Consider the following 22,331-nt stretch of genomic DNA (forward strand, 5'->3'; position numbering starts at 1 on the left):
TAAAGTCACAAGAAAAACACTTTTTTTCAAATGTTCTAGATCGATCAGAAATCGATATTAACAACATTGCAAATTAATATCTAATTAAGTGTCTACAGGGCAAACTAACAATACACAATTTTTTTGCAATAATTATTCGTTTTTAGACGTTCGTTTTTTTATTATTCATTTCTTCGAAACGCGGAAGGGAACACATACGAAAAAATTCAATAGAAAACCTTAGCGAATTGGCTAAAAAATTCTGTTTGAATTCTCTAGAAATTCTATGGGGATTCTGTTAAAATTCTAGGAAATTCTCGTTGAAATTCCATTTTTTTTTGCGACGATTCCATTAGATATTTAATAGGAAAAAGTTAATAAATTTCGATTTTTATTTTTGAATTTTTCTCTTGAGATTTTTTGTATCAAAATTATTGGGCACGGATTTTCTAAGTTTTTTCCACTATATTGTGTTTTGCATTGCAAGATCCGAGTGAGAAAAACTTCATGACCAAGTATTCTTATAGAAAAAATTCCAAGAGAATATTCCTATAGAAAAATCGAAATCTATTGATTTTTTCCTATCAAATATCTCATACAATCAGCGCAAAAAATATAATTTTAAGGATAATTCCCTACAATTTGACTAGAATACCAATTGAATTTCTAGAGAATTCCAGTAGAATTTTATAACGAATTCGCTAAGTTTTTCTATTGAATTTTTTCATACGTGCTGTGACTCTTAAAACTTATAGTAGTCTGTCTCCCCTTAAGTGCAAAATTTTCAACAATGTGGGTCAGCCCTCGAATTAGTTCCAATCAGAAATACTCCACTCCATAATCGTCAGCACAACGACCAACAAGAACATTTCAATGCGCAATTAACAAAGTATTTGCGAGTGAGCCTGTAACCCTCATGTATACAAACAAAATATCTCATTTACCATGTAAATATTGACAGTGAGTCGGCAATTAAAGAGGGAAAATGTACATTCACGGAGAGACAACAGCGTCGTTAAGATCATGAAACCCCCAAGGGTAACGCAAATGTATCTGAAAAGTATCTCTGGATCTGCCTCAATATTATTCTCATTATCTCTCAATATCGCGTTCAATGACCGTAGGGGGTTCTTCCAAGGTTTAAGAACTTGTAAAAAATGTTAATCGCATTTTATTAGCATATCTCGTATTTTTCAGGGAGTTGAAAAGAGATGAATCTCATTGGGTAATGCAATTTCATTACCGTTAGAGATGAAAAGAGTATCGGAAAGAATTCATTACACGTGGAACGTGCCCTTCAATTATTCCATTACGGAGAAGAAACTTCACCGGTGAGTGACGCATTTATTTTACACAATCTGACAAAACCACTGTCTGATATCTTGCATGAAGATAAATTGCCATGGGAATTTATTTCCAAATTCTGGAAAAATTTGAATGTTACATCCTCCAATTAATTGCTTAATCTTGATTATTTGTTTATTTCGTGATAACGGAATTTTACAAACAAAAAATACAACAACGTATAAACAGAGTATCAGTCATGAGTAGTCTAGAGTAGCGATCCTTTGATTACTTTAGCCAGTGCATACACTGAGAGAAAAACTTTCGTATGGTATTTTAGAAAAATTTCTTAGAAGAAGCGCTGGATTTTTTGTTGAATTTTGTCATATCTTCATTACATTAATTTCGATAAAAATTCCCCTAAAATATTGAAATTTTTATTCAGAATATCGACGTTTTTATCGGATTTTTCACTTCGGAAGATGAAAATGTTATGTAGAAATATTTGAAATCCAGAAAATGTTATGGTAGAAATTCTCCAAAGGCTGTTTGATTATCGGATTCTACACATGGAGAGAAATATTCAATAAAAATTACGTATCTTTTCCGTAATTCCGGAGCAAAATGTGGTTGCAGGAAATTTTACGGAACTGTCACGGAATTTCTCCAGAGCGTTTGGTAATTTTTATCTGAATCTCTTGTGAAAAATTACGATACCGTCACTTAAATTTTCTGAGTCGATTCCATAATCGGTGAGTGAATTGTGAGTTCTGTAATTTTTACTGAACATTTCTCTCCGTGCAGGCAATTTCCTTCTGCACAGTTATTTTTTCTTCATCTGTCATTCCTAAATTTCACCGTACTTAAATCTTGGGTGATTATCCTTATCATAATGCTCATTTAACGACGACCATAATAATTCATCATTTAGAATTTTTGACATTCTCTCAAAATTTCTGATAAAGGAGCTAGTAAACAAAACGGGTCAATTTATTTTTGACGGTAGCAATTTGTCCAGCGTCACTGGTCATGTGGTCAATCAGTCAACGACACGAAAGTACTGGCGCACGCAATGAGCTAAACATTCTTTCTCTCTCATTATTCAATAAGTAAAGAGTCTTGAATTTGTGATTCTATACACATAATTGTGGAGGGAGTTTAGTACAAATAGCTTTGCGGGGTTGGGTTGCCAAAGGCGGGGGGGGGGGGTTGGTCGGTCGCCTCTGGAGTTTGACAAACGCCGGCCTTGGGAAGCCGTCTTTACCGTTGGCCTCGTGCAATCCCAATAAAAATACAAAGTTTAAAATTTCTGACTGCTTTATCATTCCATGCGGGCGACTCATTTATTCTTCTGTTTCGAGATGCTGACGGAGTAGGGATGTTTATTGCTAATGACATGTATTCATAGAATTCTTAATGGTCGTTCTTATGCACAGAGAAAGTTAATTTTTATGACAATTAAGGTCTTAACCCAGATTTAACAATGCGAAATGAAATGAATAGAACTAAATTTGTTTTTTTGCTTTCGAATGGAAGGATTGTATTTTTTGAATATTCATATTGTCTAATTTTGTATGGAAATGATGCAGAATGTTCTGAAACTTGAAGTCATTATTAACGTTTTGAGAATGAAGGAACATTACCAGGAAATCATTTATAAAAATCTCAAATTTTGAATAATTTTATCAAATAAAAAAAAATAGTTGAGCAGCAATTACTGATGGGAAACTCAAGTACTTGTAGTGCGAAATTCAGTATTTCCTCATACTGCCTGTAAAACGCAGTTTAATATAGCTATTAATCAATATTTGTTGATGTGAGGTGAATTCAGTAGCGAAATGGTAAAACGGTTCAAGTCGACTTACCTCCTAGTTAAGTTTTTTAGGCATATTTCGGAATCTAAGGGAGATAGCGAAATTTTCGTAATGACATTTGTTGTAGCTCTCAATTGGCTCTACAAAAAAGGTTATAACAAAAATTTTGCTGTTTCCCTTAGATTTCGAGATATTCATTGAAAACGGATCAATAGTCAAAATTGACTTGTACCGTTTTACCACTTCGGTACTGATTTGATTTTTGGATTTCGAATGGAAGCATTGTTTTTTCAAAATTTTCATATTGTCTAGTTTAGCAAGGAAATGACAAAATGTCCTGAAACATGAAGTCATCATGTTTTTAGGAAATCTTTCGAAGAATGAAAGAACAATACCAGAGAGTTATTCATAACAATCTAAAATTTTTACTCATCTCACACAAATAAAAGGTTTAAGGTTTAAGAAAAAATTACTGGAGGAACTCAAATAATTTTAGAGTGAAATTCAGAAACTTCCAAGACGCGAACCTTTCCTAACATTCGATATTCGTTCATTAATAATCACACTGAGAGAAAAATTTGTTCTGCCGAACAATTATATTCCCCTGAAGAGATCTTTTGTCATATGGAATCAATTTACTTGTGGACATAAAGAAAGCTTCCACCAAAACATGATAATTTTCGTAGTAGTAATTGTTCTCGTGAGACATTTATGTCTTTCGGGCAAATACATTCGTTCTACGTATGCGGTACGAGTAGCGTACATCTTTATTCAATAAACACTTATAACTTCCATGGAACAAATGATAATTTCGAGAAAAATCTACAATTTTCTTGCCGAAAACTGTGTTATTGTCAAAACTAAATAATTTCGAGGGGACAATTTTTTTTGGGAAAAAAATATTCTATTCTCGTCAATGTATTCGTTCGATAGTATTATATAAATGGTATAAACCTACGGAGTTCTCTCAGATCAAACGATTGGTGTACAATAGTTCGAATTCTTCTAGGGCTATTTCTGATGATCACGACACAAATTTAATTTCTTTGAAAAATTTTTAATTTCTCTCTATCATCTTGGTTAATTTCCCTCAAGTAAATATGCTCCACTCCATCAAATATTCTCACGTGATGGAGCATACAGTTTTTCGGCAGAGCAAATTTTTTCTCTCAGTGCAGAATTCAAAATTTCATTATGATTTTTTAGGATTTCGGAAAAAATTCGTCCTAATATACCCCAAAATTTCTCTTCACTCGGAGCTAAAAAAAATCGGTAATTTTGTGACGAAATTAATGTGACGCTCCATGCGTCAATCCTGCAGTTGAGTGACACAATTTGTCATTGGAAATCTTGCACTTTGACTCTCCCAAAGAACGATAAAGAGCATCTGATGAGAGAGAAATGACTAGGCAGAATGATGAATCGTCTTGATATTTTCGATGATTCGCTTTCTCCTCGTGAATTAACGAGAATACCTGACGTATCTCGTGTCTTCCATGAGAGGACACCTCTGAGTTTTGATAAAGCACAATTCTGGGATCATGAACGTTGGAGACATCCAAGTGCGTCGATGGGAGCATTTATGTACCAAGGACGTCTATATTAAAACCTAGAGGGGCTTCCATCCGGTGTGGTGGCTTTCTTATTTTTCATTCTTCTTTTATTTTGTTTATTAATGTGGCTTTTGCGGGGAATAGTAAAGCGGTGATAATAGATGGATGGGTGGGGGACCTTTCGCTCTAAATAATCGTTGAAAATGATTGATTGAGATTATAGAGTCGAGCCTACTTTCACCTTGTAGTGACTCTGACATTCTAGTTTTTGGTTATTTTTGTTTTCTCGGTGATTGAGAGATATATAGTTTACTCAAGTTTGTTTTGAATCAACACGGGGAAATGAACAGTTTTGATTTTCAAGGACATGTTACTGATTTTCAGGAATTTATCCTCAATTACTAGGGATTCGCAATTGTGAATTTCAGGGAATGCAAAACCCTGTAATTCAGTGATTTTGTCACCAATTTTCAGTGACATCATCAATAATTTCCGGTGGGATCGTCGCTGATTTTAGGGTTTCACTTATCACTAATTTTCGGAATCATGTCACTGATTTTCAGGTATTCATCTCTAATTTTCAGAGTAAACTGAGAGAAAAACAGTAGTCCTCAAACAAGTCTTACTTGTGCCAAGAAAATCGTTTGTTAAAAATGATGAAAAAAAATTTTTTTTTGTGCCAAACCTGCGAAGCGTATGCCGAAATTGAAAATTTGTATTGCAAAAATAGATTTAGTCTTGTCAAAAAAATATATATTCTCTGTGCAAGCGAGAAATGCAATTTCTGGCACTACTTCTTCGTAACGAAACGAGAGATAGTAGTTTTTCGTTTCAGCAATTCAATAATCACAGACAAAAAATTAATTCCTAACTGAAGTAATAATAATGATATGACAGCAGTCTTATAACTTGGGGACAAAATATTTCTTGACAAACTTCCCTCTATAAAAGATATTTTTATCCTGCACGGAGAGAAATGTTCAGTAAAAATTACGGAACTCACAATTCACTCACCTATTACGGAATCGACTCAGGAAATTTAAGTGATGGTATCGTAATTTTTCACAGGAGATTCAGATAAAAATTACGGAACGCACCGGAAAAATTCCGTGACAGTTCCGTCAAATTTCCTACAACCACATTTCGCTCTGGAATTGTGGAAGAGATACGTCATTTTTATTGAATATTTCTCACCGTGCGTGTGAAAAGGTACCCTCTTGTATGAATGATCCGCCTCTTGAGCCAAGTATTTCGTTGTTGTTGAAGGCAGAGTAATTATTCATGTTGAGACTTTCTAATTCGAACCAAACAATTATTTTTTTAGTAATTTTCAACTAACGATTTTGTTGACCGAAACAAGACTTGTTTACGAGGGGCTACTCACTCCCGAAATCACGGCGACACTCTGGCATGAAATCATTACGAAAACACTCCGAAATCACTGAAATCAAGTGATTTCAGCTCTCCGAAATCATTTTCGAAATCATCCCCGAAATCACGTGAAATCGTCTGAACTCAGTGATATCACTGAAATCAGTGGCGCACTGGCGTAGTGCGAACCGTCCAAGTAATTCGTGATTTTGAAATTGACACGCCTGCCAAGAATGATAATAAAATGCCGTACTCATTGCCATAGTAAAATGGTAAAATGGACCGCTTTTCATCGTTATTACCTCAAGATTGGCGGAGTGGAATCAAACGAATTCATTATTATTTGCCAGTTATTATTGCCAATTTTGGCAAACTCGTGTGTTTGAGAACTCATTCATTTTTCTCTCAGTGTAATGTTATCGATTTCCAGAACCCATCTGTAATTTTTGGGAATCCAATTTAGTATCACTGATAATTGGTGACAAATTACTGAAAATCAATGACATGTCCCTGAAAATTAATACTTTATTCGTCGCATGATTTTTTCACTGGATAAACATAAGAAATGCGAAAAATGAGAAATGATTAAAAATAAAAATCAATTCAACATCATGAAGAGCTACTTGATGGAACATCAGCATTGTTTTCCATTCCCTTATATATTTCTTGATAAAAAAAAATTACATTATTTTACGATAATCGCAGATTACGGCAATTCTACACAACTTTAGATTTTCTATACATTCAATGTGATGTGTTTTTAAAGCTGAAATTCACTCAGCGATGTAATCATCTCTCAGGTACGAATTTTTGATCAATTCATGAAAGTAGAAAATTTCTTGACTGGAGATTATATTAAGTTAAAAAAATAGAACTTTCCCATTCTTGTGGTAACTGCACGTGGCTTCACTCCGAATACTGTGTTATTTAATCCAAGTAATTATATCTCAGGAAGTAATAATAGATATTTACCGTAAGATCTTATTTATTCGAAATTTTTTCAACTATATAATCCTCATTTCCAGAAAAAAAACATCTCATTAAATTAATTTTTTCTATCACTATTAGTTTCATGAAGGTCACGATGTTTTTTTTTGTTTTTGATAAAAACTCCGACTCATCAGTCCTTGACCTCCTGATAATATTCAATTATACGATAATGAAATACCCTGAGTAGCAATTTCTTGGATAGTAACAGAATATTGACTAATGAGGTTTTCATTGAGTGGTTCATTAAGTCGTGACTGAAACTTTACGATCAATCACTTTTCATGAGGTCCTCAATGTTGGGAATGCCCATGAAAATGTTGGTATTTTTTATTAGGCCCGATAAACAGGGCCCAATGACATAAAATATTCCATGTCATAAGGCGATAAAAGTATTATTCGACTCATGTGATTGTAACGAGGGGCTACTCACTCCAAAATTGAATGACACCATGATTTAGAAATGAAGTCGATTTCAGGTGATTTCAGTGACTTCGAGCGTCACGGGAGATGATGTCATGATTTCGAGTGATTCCACTAATTCGAAATCAGTGATTTCAGAAAAATAAAGTTCATAAATAATAGAGGTGGGGCAGAACGGGTTGTGTCAAATTATGAAAATCAAAACTGGCAATAATAACGAATTTGTTTGTTTCCACTTCGCCAATGTTGAGCTAATAACGATGAAAAGCGGTCCATTTTACCATTTTACTATGGCAGTGAGTACCGCGTTTTATTATCATCGTTGGCAGACGTGTCAATTTCAAAATCACGAATTACTTGCACGGTTCGCACTACGCCAGTGCGCCACTGATTTTGGTGATTTTATTGATTTCAGACGATTTCACGTGATTTTGGAGATGATTTCGTAAATGATTTCGGAGAGCTGAAATTACTTGATTTCAGTGATTTCGGAATGATTTCATGCCAGAGTGGCGCCGTGATTTGGGGAGTGATTAGCCTCCCGGATTGTAATACTTTTATTGCCTGATGACATAATGTACTATTTTGACACTACTGCTACGTTCACTTCGTGTGATTGGCAGCCCTCGGCTTCGCCTCGGAAATATACTATTTTGGGGTTATCTGGCTCAATACTGTTGACCTTCAGCTGCAAACAATCACAAACGTTCATAATACTCATTGATTCAATATTTCAATCCCCAATGGCCTTTTCGTAAATAACAAAGAAATGAGAAACACAGCCGCTGTAATCGGTCATGAGATCGTGACGGATATGAGAATTTTGTTTTTCGAATTTTCCCTGTCAAATCGTGTGAAACAACATTATATAACGAATGACATTTGGATAATTATTTAAAAATTACATATTTCATTCATGAAAATCAATGATGTTTCCTCGTATTTGAATGAAAAACTATTAAACAATTTCCGTTCAGCTATTCAGATAGTTCGGATAAGTACAAAAATTGAGGCGAATATATTCCTGAATTTTTAATGCATTGGTGACGCAAATTTTCGTAGCTCAACCATTGTTTCAGATGAAGTTCAGATGAAGTTCAAATGAAATCCACTGCAACAGTGTCACTCTTATGAAAATTACTCATAGACTGTCGATGGAAATCCAATTATTTTAACAGCGTCCTACTAATTTTTCAAATTAGCTGAAAATGTTTATGAGGGTATTCCAATTTTCTATTATTATATTGTTGGGGTCTGACTTATGTCGACCTTCAGCGCCGAAGCACCACTTCCTCTTTAGAACACTCAATCATTCAATAATTCAACCCCTCCAATAACGATTTAATGAATAATAGAGAACTGTCAAACGCTAATGATTTAATCGTTCGTAAAATTGCGTCTGAAATTATAAGGCATTTTGTCATTGGAAAATCGCATACCTATTTCATTCCACAACAATCGAAATTGTAAATTGCAGTCCAATTATCCAGTAAAAATTAGGAACGTACAACTCATTTTGATGCTGTATTTCCACGTTTTATCGGCAATTTAAGTAAATTGTGAAATTTCCGTTGTATTTTTATTTGAAGTCATTTGGAGTCATCTGAATTCTACTAGAAACTCGAAATTTCATAAGCCCTTTCCCCCCTAAATCGAGTTCAATGTCACTGTTCTGATATATTGTTGGGGTGTTGTGTTCACCTTCACCTCCGAACCATTAGTATTTGACTCCCGATAATACTCCCCAACTTAATAATTCAACCCCCCAAATAGCAATTGAATGAATAATAAGTAATTTAATTACTAGTGTTTTAATTGTTTAAAAAATCGTGACTGAAATTTCAAGTCATTGAAAAATCGCAAGGCAGTCTCTTGTCAAATTGCGAAAAAATCAATGGGAATTGTAAATAGCAGTTTAACTTTTCAGTGAAAATGAGGAGCTTTCAACTCATTTTGATACTTAATGTTCATCTTTTATCGAGAATTTAAGTGAATTGTGAAATTTCCGTTGTATTTTTATTTGAAGTCATTTGGAGTCATCTAAATTCTACTAGAAACTCGAAATTTCATAAGCCCTTTCCCCCCTAAATCGAGTTCAATGTCACTGTTCTGATATATTGTTGGGGTGTTGTGTTCACCTTCACCTCCGAACCATTAGTATTTGACTCCCGATAATACTCCCCAACTTAATAATTCAACCCCCCAAATAGCAATTGAATGAATAATAAGTAATTTCATTACTAGTGTTTTAATTGCTTAAAAAATCGTGACTGAAATTTCAAGTCATTGAAAAATCGCAGGCCTGTCTCTTCTTAAATTGCGAAAAAATCAATGGTAATTGTAAATAGCAGTTTAACTTTTTATTAAAAATTGGGAGCTTTTTACTCATTTTTTTACTGAATGTTCATCTGTTATCGACAATTTAAGTGAATTGTGAAATTTCCGTTGTATTTTTATTTCAAGCCATTTGGATTCACCTGAATTCTACTAGAAATTCGAAATTTCATAAGCCCTTTCCCTCCTAAATCGACTTCAATGTCACTGTTCTGATATATTGTTGGGGTGTTGTATTTACCTTCACCATCGAATCACCAGTATTTTCCGCCCCATAATACTCCTCCACTTAATAATTCAACCCCTCAAATAGTAATTCAACGAATAATAAAGCTATCTCGACCGCTAATGTTTTAACGTTCATAAAGTCGTGACCTCTCTCGGGCCACGTGAGTTGAGATGCCTGGGAGAATTCATTATCTTGATACTCAATCATCATGTTTTATCGTCAACTCAAGTAAGTTTTGAAATTTCCGCTGTGTTTCTACTTGAAACTAGAAGTTTCATAAGCCTTTTCCCCCTAAATCGAGTTCAATGTCACTGTTCTGATATATTATTGGGGTGTTCTGTTCAGCTTCAGACTACTCCTCCACTTAAGGTATATCCCAAGACAAACATGTGAAAAAATCGTATAGAAATTTTCTATACGGATTGGGTATAGAAATTCTATAGGATTTCCGTATATGATATTCGGATATTGCTATATCAATATTTTCTATACGAATTATTTCTATACATAAATTTTTACATAAATTTTTGTTTTCATACGAAAGATGTCTAAACACTCCAGAGAAAAGCGTAGAGAATTGTCGCAATTCCATACAAAATGTTTCTATACATGTGGCAGTGGGTCGTATGAAAATCCTACAGAAATTCTATATGCAATCCGTATAGAAAATTTATGTATGATTTTTTCACACGGAGAGAAATGTTCAGTAAAAATTACGGAACTCACAGTTCGCTCACCGATTACGGAATCGACTCAGAAAATTTAAGTGACAGTATCGTAATTTTTCACAGGAGATTCAGATGCAAATTACGGAACGCTCTGGAAAAATTCCGTGACAGTTTCGTAAAATTTCCTACAACCACATTTCGCTGCGGAATTACGAAAAAGATACGTAATTTTTATTGAATATTTCTCTCCGTGCATACATGGAATACCACCCACAAGTTGGTCCTTATAGATTTCCGAAAAGAATTCTAAATGACTTGATTTATTGCATTTTCATAAGTTATTCAGTTTTTCTATTCTCACATGTCGATGACGCAGGCAACAATAACTGTTTAAATCAAGTAAGAAATTATTTGTTAATTAATTGTTTGAATCAAATAAGGCATGCTTTCATGAAATTTCTTATTTGAAGCCATTCGGAATTTCAAACCATTGAAAAATCGCGTATTGCTTGTCAAATTATGTGAAAATCAGTGGGAAATGTAAATAGCAGTTTAATTTTTCAGTGAAAACTCGGGAACCTTCAATTCATTTTCGAGAGAGTTGTCAAATTTCCGTCGTATTTCTACTTGAAGCCATGTGGATTCACGTGAATTCTATCAGACACTCGAAATTTCATCATTTCTGATGTGTTGTCGGGGTGGTCTATTCACCTCCGAATCACCAGTATTTTCCTCCTCATAATACTCCTCAATTAAATAATTCAACCCTCCAAATAACAATTCAGTGAATAATAAAGCTACCTCAACCGATAATGTTTTAATCGTTCATAAAATCGTGACTGAAATTATACGATCAATGATTTCTAACGTTCACCTCGATGTTCGTGCCTCACAAACATAAACCACGCCGAGTTAAATTCGTTTTGTAATCAACGAGAAGTCAGTTCAGCCGGTGGGTCAGGCTCGTGCCAAATTCTCATCGCACAAATGCAATAATCAGGAAGACAGTATTTTACTTGCAAATCAAATGGGGGAGAGGAGAAATAAGTAACTGAGTAAAATCCATGGGGGAGGGGGGGGGTGACTAGACAATTGTGTACACACGTTAGAAATACGATTAGGAAATCAAACGTGGAAGCCGAACTGTTGGAACGTGTGGCTTGATGTCATTATTGCGAAAAACAGCTCCCACTGCTGTGCACTTTCGTTGATTCTTCTGCTGGCGCTGGCTCATTGAAATTCGGCGATGGATTCTTTTGCGAATTTTTAATCAGCAAGGTTATGCAAATGGTCGTTAAAATCGAACATCAACCATAATGACATGATGTCCATCACATATTTATCATTCCTTTTCTCCATCTGATGAAACTGGTTGACAGCTCGGGGGTTATTTTTTTTTCACTGGGTATGGGAAAGGTCTAAAGACCTGTTTCCGGTGGTTTTTTCCACTCTTCTTTCCCCCCCCCCCCCCCCNCCCCCCGGAGATAAGACAATTCCATACACTTTATCATAATTGAGGTTTATGACAATTCTGTTTTTTCCGCAATGGCCCAGACAAACAGGAAAGTCTGTTACACTGTTCAAAATTTTTGGCTGAAATTTCTGGTACAATTTTGGAAATTTCTATCGAATTTAATTACCACTGAAATTTCAAGGAATTTCGTCATTGAAAATTCAGAATTTCGGGAAAAAATTAAAGAGAAGCGTAAACTTCAGTTCTATTTTTCCCTGAAAATGCATAGAAAACCAAAAAATCCGGTAAATATATTCTTGAATTTTCAGAACAGTGGCAGTGAATGCAATTTAGGGGGGAAAATCATGGATTTTCAGATTTCACGGAAAATTCAGTGTAATTTGGCCCTACATATTCATATTGGATTGGAAGTTCAAATAAATAGAGGAATTCTCTTCTTCATGCTGCTTAAAATTCTGGAATTTTACTGAGTTTTCAGTGAAAATTGCATTCAGTATTACTGTCCTGACAATTAGACGTCAACTATCTATGAAATTTAATTTTTTTTCCAAAAATGTACCGTTCTTAAATTTTTGGGTGAAATTTTCGTATACGTCTTGGAAATTTTTACGAAACGACAGTTCCCCCGGAATTTCATGAAATTTCGCAATTTGAAATTTAGAATTTGATGAGAAAAGGAATGAGAACTGTGAATTTCGGTTGTGTTATTCCATGAAAATGAATAGAAATTGGAAAAATTTCAGTCAAAAATTTAAAAAAGTGTCAGATTTTCTCTCTGTCATCAAAAAAATACTTTTTTGACATAAGCAACACTTGTTTGAGAATCTTGTCATTTATTTCTCAGTGCATTAGAATTTTAATAAAAAGGGTAATACCCTAGACGATTGCCAAAGCTCACAGCTACCTTTCAAAACATTTATGATCATCCTGAATTCACCTTCATCCTCATGTTAACCCATTTCTTCGGATTGTAAATTGAAGAAAAAAAAAGAGAATAATTTGGCTCTTTGCGCGACGCGTGGGTGTACGGAGACATCCCGTTGATTTCCAAGGTGCCTTGTGACCGTTTCCAAGGAGAAAGTTTATCGTATTAAACTCGTCGTTTCATGTTTGTTCTCTTGGATCGTCCCAAGTATCAATAGTCCCTCTTGCTCGCAGCAACAACCACTGGCAAGCCAAGTTGAGAATCCGAGAAAGAAAGTTGTTTCGAGTTAGCATTTGCCACTGTGATTTTCTCCAGCTCAGCCACCAAGTTCTTTTTGGCTCTTGGCTTATATGTGGAATACTATATAGAAGGTGTAACGATGCTTGGATTGCCCTAGTTTGAGACCTAGTTCCGGAGATATACCCGCAGGCATCTGGCTCAGTTTCACTTCTGCTTGCATTTTTATTTTTTTCGTTATTATGCTTTTTTTTCGTGCTTTGTTCCGTATTCTCAAGTTCAATACACTGTTGGAAATCTTCTTGACATTTGGGTAATAGCTGTATTCGAGGGGTTACATTATTCATTGTTAACTATAATGTTTCATTGTTAAATGCTTTGTGAGGGAATTCGAGAATTTCGAGAATTCTTTCGAATCCTCAGAAGAACTCCAGAAATCTCATTTTGAATTCATCGGAATATGGAGAGAAAGGCATATATGAACTATTGGAAACCTTGCAATTCCGCTCTATTTGCTAGAAAGTATATGAAAGTACCTCTGGAATCCTCAGAAATCCTTTGAAATCCAAAACATATTTCAGAATTCTTGAAATATTGAAATCTTGAAATTCCATGTACGAATTATTTAGGAGTGATTGCACCGCTAGGAATGTATTTAAATTTTGAAAGTTGTGAAGTTGGATTCAATTTAATATCCAATTGTCGCCGAAATTTCTTATTCATTTTGGAATGTTTTTTGTTTTGGGCAATTATTTGTATTTTAATGACAGATTGAATTCTCAAACTCATTGTGACAATTAAACATCATATTTAATTCAATTTTCGATAGATTGAAAATTCAGAACAATAGTTACCAGTATTTAAAAAATTTTGATTCATTTTTGCCATGTGGACCCGAAAATTGCAACTTCATTAAAAATTTTAGAAATTTGTCAGTAACAAAATGTATGGAAATTTCAGTTGAATTAGTGGTGGTTAAAAAATCCAATATTTTTTTCTATTAGTCTATTCTATTTACTTTTAATCGTAAATTGATTAAAAAAACCTAGCGTTTTCCGTAGGAAATTGTACCGACAATTCTATTAATTTTTTCCGTTGATTTGTCGTGATAATAGATGAAAAAATGTCAACAGAATAAATTGCATTGATATCTAAATCTAAACTTTTTTTTGGATTTTTCTTACGAAACATTTATTAAATACTGCACACCAAAATAGTATAATTGCTAATAGAAATCTCCACAGAAAAAAACCAAAACTCCAATAGAATTCTGAAGTTCCAATAGAAAATTATAAAGTGCAAATAATTCGAAAAAAATTGTTCTCAAAACCTCTCCATTCGAACCTCTCTTCTTGTGCATAAAATATTGTAGTCTGAAACGATCACGTGAATGAGTCATCAGTCTCGTGGGAGGGAATTTTTCCCTGGAGTTTTGAACTTCCTTGTGTAATAAAAGTCCTTCAAATATAGAATTCAGTGGTTTCTTTTTTGTTGAACCCTGGTTGGTTTTTTTGAAGGTAGTTTCTAGAGAGTTCATTGAACCACAGCTGTGCGACCATGGAGACTAAATTTACGCTCTCATCGCACAAGCCAAATACTCAGCCGTCCCTGACCCGCGTCACGGCGTTCAATCAGGAGAGATCTCGCATATTTTTGATAATAGGATTCAAGCGGTTCATTCAAATGGCTGATAGTTACTCAAGGCCACCCTGTTCAAAATTTTTTTTTTAAATTCAAGTATCAGATGGACATCAATTTCCAATGCTGTCGATTTTTAAGTCTTCTTAAAGTGGTGTGAATAAATTCCAGTTGAGTCGTTGAGTATAACAAGGAAAAATAAATTCAGGAAACCTAAACAAAGTTATTCATCATTGATAATTTTCCAATGAATTCTAACTTTGATGAGTGTAAGAAATAGATCCATTAAAGTTGTTTTTTCAACTATTTTTTCAAACAATAGGCTCTCGGTTGACTAGGGTGTTTCCCCATAGTACGCCATTTCGGCACGCAGAAACATCAATTATTTATCACAGAAGTTTGACACTGACAATAATTTTCATATTGGGCACAGAATTGTTATTCATTTTTTTCTAAGTTGGGAAGATTTTTGCTAGGTTTCAATCTTTTCCCTAACGTCGAAAAGTTATATTATTTATCCAGTCACATGTATACCGGGGTCCCTGCATTTTGTTCTCTTCCCTTGAGTAATTAAACAAGTTTATGAAAAATATCAATAATATTTTAAATAGTGTCATTATTACAACCACGAAAAATTAATCTTCTTATAAGACTGTGTTATTTTTACACTTCTAGATTGATTGTTATCAATAATACTAGACTGCCGATTGAGCACATACTCAAGCAGGACGTGTACGCGTATGAAAAAATCGTATAGACATTGTCATTGGCATGGAATGTTCCCTATATAATTACTTCTCAAGATATCCCACATTTTGTCTTGATAAATTATGACAGTGCCGAAATAAGTACATAATATGGGAGAAGATAATCGAAAATTTAGTGGTTGTCGGATCATATCGAAAGAACAAATGTTCGCCACCAATGGATTCTCCCTTAATTAGGTTAATTTTCTCTTAAAGGACTACACATATGTGTATCTCACGTATCAGCATTATTAATACGTCATTTCATCTCGGTATGCTCGTATTCAGCATAATCATAGAAATTCTTGAATCTCGAAATGTTAATTCTCTCTCGACTTCTTGTATACTTCGCACAAAAAGTCTCATGCTGGGTAATTATCAGTGAACAAGTTTCATGACGCAAGTGAGATATACTTAAGAATTTTTTTCCTCCGAGTGTTGGAAGTTCAATAATTCAGTTTTTCATGTTTACTGATCATTGACATTACATTCACTTGAATTTTCAATGCATTTTTCAAGATTTTCAATAAATTACATGCTCATATGACCTTCAAAATTGGAAATTCGTCCAAAACCTCAGAAATTAACTAAATCTTCAATACAAAAGATAATGAAAAATTAATTTCTACTATTCTTTGTTAAAATTTCATGACTTTTTACACGAAATTTCAAGAGTTACTGATCATCGACGTTACATGCAATTCAATTTTTCAGAGATTCAAGATGTTTAGTAATAAATAACAGTTTGAGGATTTTATCGAACGTGGGAGATATACATTAGCTAAATTTTTATTCGACTTTGCAATCATTTGCCGCGCTGTTATTTGAATTTCATCAAATTCGAATTTTACCACTCAGAGAGGAACGCGAATCGCTATCCATTTACTCCCAGTGGTTCAGGAGATGAGATTCACAGCTCAACAATGTTTAATTAGCCCCTCACGGACGGGGCCCTTCTGTTACCAAGTGTAGTGTGTGCTCAATACGACTCCAATTCGATTATTTCTAATGAATGGAAAATTATGAAACCGGTATCTAATTGACGCCACAGTATTCTGCTTTCCAATTTTGTTTGTCTGATCAAATTATTCTTCATAGATTTGGAAATAATCAATTTTGAAAACAAGCGTTCACATTCGCATGGGTCGATACGATGCATCGAACCCGTACGTAAGGGATCAAATTCAAAGAAATTGCGAGGCTCATCAAATCCATCGGGTGAGATTTACAATAAATTCCATTCTCATATGACCTTTAAAATTGGAAATTCATCCAAAACCTCAGAAATTGCCTAAATCTTCAATACAAAAGTACATGAAAAGTCCGTGTCTATTATTCTTTGTTAAAATTTCATGACTTTTTACACGAAATTTCAAGAGTAATTTTCTCACAGTGCAAGTGCTAAACTGAGAATAAAGTGGGATAAGTAACCAATGAATAAGGGAAACTTAAAAACACGAAGGTACGGCACTTGAATCTCTAATCAATGAGAGAACTCGTCTCCACCAAGTTAAGGATTTCACACATAAAATTGTAGTAAATCAAATTGCGAAAATGAGACGAGTTGCGCTGATCGGTTGGTATTTTTATTTCATTCACCACGTAGTTATCACCAAATTCGGTGAATTATCATTTATAATGAAATTCTCATTGCGACAGCGAGTGCTGCGGAGACTCCACGCTCGATCGTTGGTAGAGTTAGGACAGATCCAACAGCTGAAAATAGATAAAAGCAGGAAAATAGGTATCGGGAGTTTGAGGGAATTGAATTGATAATAAATCGAGACTATTTTTCTTGTATATTAGGTACAAAATGTATTAATTGATAAACGTGGAGTAAACTTGTATGATCTACAAGAACCACGTTGAAAAAAAAAGAAATCTTACATCAAATATTTTTGATAAAATTAAACATTCACAAGTCTTGCGCACGTTCGTACAAACATCACTTATATTTAAACCTTAAATCTAAATTTGTTTCTTATGTATATCGCACACGGTAACGACATATACACACTGCAGATAAAACGCAGTATCTCTTGAATATTAAACGCTCAATATTCGCACAATTTTTCATCATCAAAAATACACTATTAATATCTTCAATCTTTAATTTCTCATCATCGTGAATTTTTTCCATTTTTATTTCAATTTATCTCACGAACGGAAGCGACACTCGCAGCTCTCAGCAGTTTACTTTAGCCGTTCAACTTTTAAAACGAAAGAAAGAATGAGAGGTGGGAGTGAAGAGAAAGTTCCTGTGGGTAGGAAGGCGACAATCAGCCACTCATTACGTATTAAAAAACCTTATTTATCTCCCCTAAACACAAGGATAAATCGTAAAATCAAAGTCCGCAGATTCATTCATAACTCAACAGCCTCCAAAGTACATCATATCTTATCTTACCTTACAATAGTAAATCATAAACCTTTATCATTCGGCAAATCACTGTGAAGCAAACCACCACAAACGTGAGAGAACATCAATTTAAAAATTCAACAGTACTATCATTTTCCCATAACTCTTCCTGTTTGAAAAAAAAAAGAAACGTAAATGTACAAATTGCCGCAGCGTATGAGGTATAAGAGTTCAATTTATTTTGCAATTTTTAATGCATCACTTAGTATTTATGAAATGTCTGCCCGTAGTATTACTTTTAGTTCAAAGTTCATTCGACTAGTCATTTGAAATCATTGGAAAGTTCAAAGATCACCCATTATTATTAACTCTTAATGTTAACGGTATAAAATAATGACATAATGAAGGGGAAAACTTCACGCAATTGAATGATAAATTTAAGGATCGTTAATCCTTTATTTTAGTCGTGAAAAATTGACTCTAGCATGTAAATGTACATTTACAAAAATATCGATAATCAACATACCGACAGAAACACATCCCATTTCAATGAATTTTCCCTTCTCTCTTTCGTTTTATTTTTCACTGATCAAAATTTCAATATTGTTTGCTGAGAACTCAGCACTCAGACAGCAAATAACAACGTTAATACTCTATTTGTATCATTCGGATTTATTGATTCAACGGAATATCCACCTGAGCTTTATCAGACAAAAATAATTGACACACCCACTCGAGTATTCGTGGATCGAGTGTTCTGTCGTGCTCGAATAATGTCACCCGAAATATTCCACACAATCAATCTCACTGAAATTGAACTGTCGTGATCGAGACTGACAGGGTCTCGTGATATGCTCGAGAATATTCTAATTCCCTCATAGAGTATAAAAAAATTTTCTCAATGGAATAGCAACTCTAGATATAACTCTTGACGTCTCAGACCAAAAATATGATAAATATTTCCTTTTCAAAAATATGAGTATAATAGACTTTGAGCTTTCGCCTCTTCTAACTCCCTATTCAACCTCTCAAAAGTCCCCAACAATACCGAAATGAGATTCACAATGGGCTTGCATTTATTAAAAAGCTAAACTCGAGACACGAGGGCAGGACCGACCCTTGATTATTCACATTTAACTGGAGAAAAAAGCGTAACGGTTATGCGGTTCATTGCACATGAGCGCAGTCCTCTTTTTTCCAATGAATAATTCCGTCCTCACAATTAGAGGGTGAAAGTGTACTCCATTTAAAAAGAAACAAAATTAAAAAAAGCTACTCACAAAAACGTTTTATCAATGAAATTTGTATACATCGATACCGCGTGCCTTCGTTGGATACATTTGAATAAATACGATGCCATATTTACAAGTTACTGAACGAAGATGATATGATAAAAACCTATCTGTCATTCTTGCACGTGCGATGATGAGAATAAGCACATTTCCTTGTTTACATTTTTCCTAAAGACGAGCACACCACGTAAGTACATGGAAAATAATACGTGTCAAATCCACATAAGCGTCGATATGTATCACGTGTCACCCACGTTTTGATTCAAAATAAACACTCGCATTGACGCTCAAGAGACAGATATGTATAGGAGGGATAATGGGGTAATGATAAAAAAATGATTATTAGAGATATACTCCAAAGTCAGGCAGTTTTTGTTTCGAGTGAGTGAAGTTGAGGGAATGGGGATGATGGCGATGTATACATACATATCACAGATTTCACTTGGAACTGAACACTGATCACTAAATTTCCTGTAAGTGACGGGCTCTAGCAAGATCGAGTTCAATTCTCCTGAGCATAAGATCAACCGCACTTCTAGCATCCTCCACCGAGTCATGTTTAGATACTTGAATTTCACGTTGAAGAAGTCTCTTGGCAAGTGTCTTAAGACTACTTCTGTAAGGATACCCAAGATAATGGGGAAACGCCACACACGTATCGATGACTGTTGTGTGAACTAGCTTCAGTGCTCGAAGATCATTCTCCAAGCCATGACCAATGAGTATAGTTTCAGCATGAATAAAACTCATGAGATCTTTCTGAACATCACTCAACGTTTTTTTTGCACGTGACAATGCTTTAGCTGTAATACCACTGAATCTCGTGTTGTAATCAAGTACATCGACATCAGGCTTCACTAATGTATCATAAATAATATCACCATTCATTCCCACGACAGTGACCTTAGCCAATTCGAGACCACGTCTTGTGAAACACATTTCACAGTCTAGTGCATAAACACCATAATTACCGTCAGGTGGTATAACATGAGAAGGTTGGGTACGAGCGTAATCGATAAAGGGTCCATTGCAACCACGAACAAGACCAGACCACACGTGCACTTTGGCCGTTGTACATCCACGTGCGTGTTCATGTCCATTGCAGCACTCCCATTCATACCCAATGCTGGTATTTCTCAACTTTCCCCAGTGATAGATACATCGCTCTTCGGTGATGTAGTGGCCAGTTGAGCGATTCATGTAAAAACCCTTGGAGCATCTAACACAGGGCCGCACAACAACTTGCGGTGCTGAGGGCTCTGGTGGCCCCCATAATTCATGTATGAATCTCCAGTCCCTTCTCGTGTTTTCAGAGTAGTCTGAAGACGAAGAAGATGACGATGATGATTCAACAATGTCGGAATTTTTGTCACTGTCTGAGAGACTCTCAGGCTCCAAGTCTGAGTTCTCGACTGACGATCCACTACCATTACCACTGTCCACCTCCAACTCGGCACTGTAGGAATTTGAATTTGTGCTGGGAACAAATTCCTGGGCATTAACGTCTAGGAGATGCTGCTGCTGCTGCTGTTGCTGTTGTTGCTGCTGCTGCTGCTGACTGCAGTTGTAAAGACGATGACCCAACGGATGATGATTCAGTATCACTACAATACCCGGATAGTAACTGCACTCCACGGGATAACCGAGATGCGCAAGCTGCATTCCACCTAGAGTGTATGTTCTCAAAAGTGTTTCCAACTCGGTGTCACTCAAGTGATTAAGCTGAGCCCTCTGTTGGCTGCGTTCAGCTGTTGCATTGTGTGATTTTTTGCCGTTGACACCTGACGTTTTAGAGCTCTGGTTGATGCTCTTCGATTCGCTCTTTCCCGCACTTTCACTCGTATTTCGATTCTTGTTGGCAATTTGGGCCTGTTTGCGTGAGTTTTTAGGACTGTTTGATGCAACTGAGTCTAACGATCCCGTTGGGGATTCTGTTAAGTACCTGCGCTCGTGCTGCTGCAGCCTGTGATGATGACGATGACGCGGGGGTGGAGTTACGTTGCTATCATCCTCCGGGTCATCTTCACGGTCACGACGCTGCTCTCGTGTTGCTCGTGTGCGATTCTTTCGCTGGCGGCGGCTGAGAATAGCACGGTCACGCTCTTTTGGGGCCGGTTGGTCCATGCTTGGTGATGAGGCTGTACTCGATGGTGTCGACATTTCTGAGGGCTTGGGGTGTGCTGACGAGGCTGCTCCCTCCTCCAGGTCTTCTGGCACCAAACCGCAATCTTTATGTGCACACACAAAACAGACGTGTAAGACATTCGCTTTTCTTTGTTATTTGGGGAGTTTTTTTTTTTTTTGGCAAGAGAAGAGAGATGAAGGCCTACGTGGGATGATTGGCACACGCACACGACACACATGCAGATTATTCTTCAAAATATACGGAAGTCTTTGGTTTTATTTGTCAAACGGATTTTAGGCGTTATTTGCACTCCAGTGAGACACTCCATTGACGGTTAGTTTTGGATTGATTTCGGTGAGGGGGAAATTCGCAAGAAATAATTCACGGACTTTTGGTATTGGATGAGCGAGTTTGAATTGACGGAAAATCCGAACTGTCGGAGGACCGAAGGCTGAGTGAAACTCGAGGTAGAAGCGTGACAAATAAAATAGTGATGAGGTGGGGAAGACTCTGATACGGTGACGTCCGGCTTCGCGGAAGTCCGGGAAGTATGACAACACAAGTAGTTGAAGCGAGTGTTGAAGAAAGACGCTGATTCAGCGGGAGTTATTAATGTTGACTTCTGACAACATCGAAACAGAGATTTTCTTTCAGGGCAGTCAGTGTCGAAAGAAGTTTTTGGGGAGAGGGTGGGGGATTATGGTGGGGAGATGGCAATTGTCCTTGGGAATATGCTGCATTGGAGTTCATGGGAAAAATTGAAATATGTGGAGATTGAATTAAATGGAAATGGAACGATTCATTCAGACAGAATGAATTTATGTTTCCAGGGATTCAAAGATAATTGCGTTTTTTTTTTTCATATTAAAGTAGATGAGGGCGTTTTAATTGGC

At 35.6% G+C, this 22,331-nt stretch overlaps 1 protein-coding gene across 2 annotated transcripts in view; it reads right to left on the reverse strand.

The window, feature by feature from the left end:
* LOC107040203 (transducin beta-like protein 2) overlaps window positions 1-22,331 on the reverse strand; it is a 52,455-nt gene that overhangs the window by 9,246 nt on the left and 20,878 nt on the right. Inside the window, exon 3 of one of the 2 annotated variants that reach the window (XM_015260168.1) lies at window positions 17,475-21,541. The exons of the other annotated variant lie outside the window; for it this stretch is intronic. Within the exon in view, the coding sequence (XP_015115654.1) occupies window positions 19,776-21,541 (1,766 nt within the window). The 3' untranslated portion in view covers window positions 17,475-19,775. Of the gene's footprint in view, window positions 1-17,474; window positions 21,542-22,331 lie in introns of those variants that run through there. 2 annotated transcript variants of the gene reach the window in all.

This window comes from Diachasma alloeum, unplaced genomic scaffold (genome assembly GCF_001412515.2).
Source record: "Diachasma alloeum isolate Michigan unplaced genomic scaffold, Dall2.0 Dall_scaffold_00325, whole genome shotgun sequence".
In the NCBI taxonomy this organism is placed as follows: Eukaryota; Metazoa; Arthropoda; class Insecta; order Hymenoptera; family Braconidae; genus Diachasma; species Diachasma alloeum.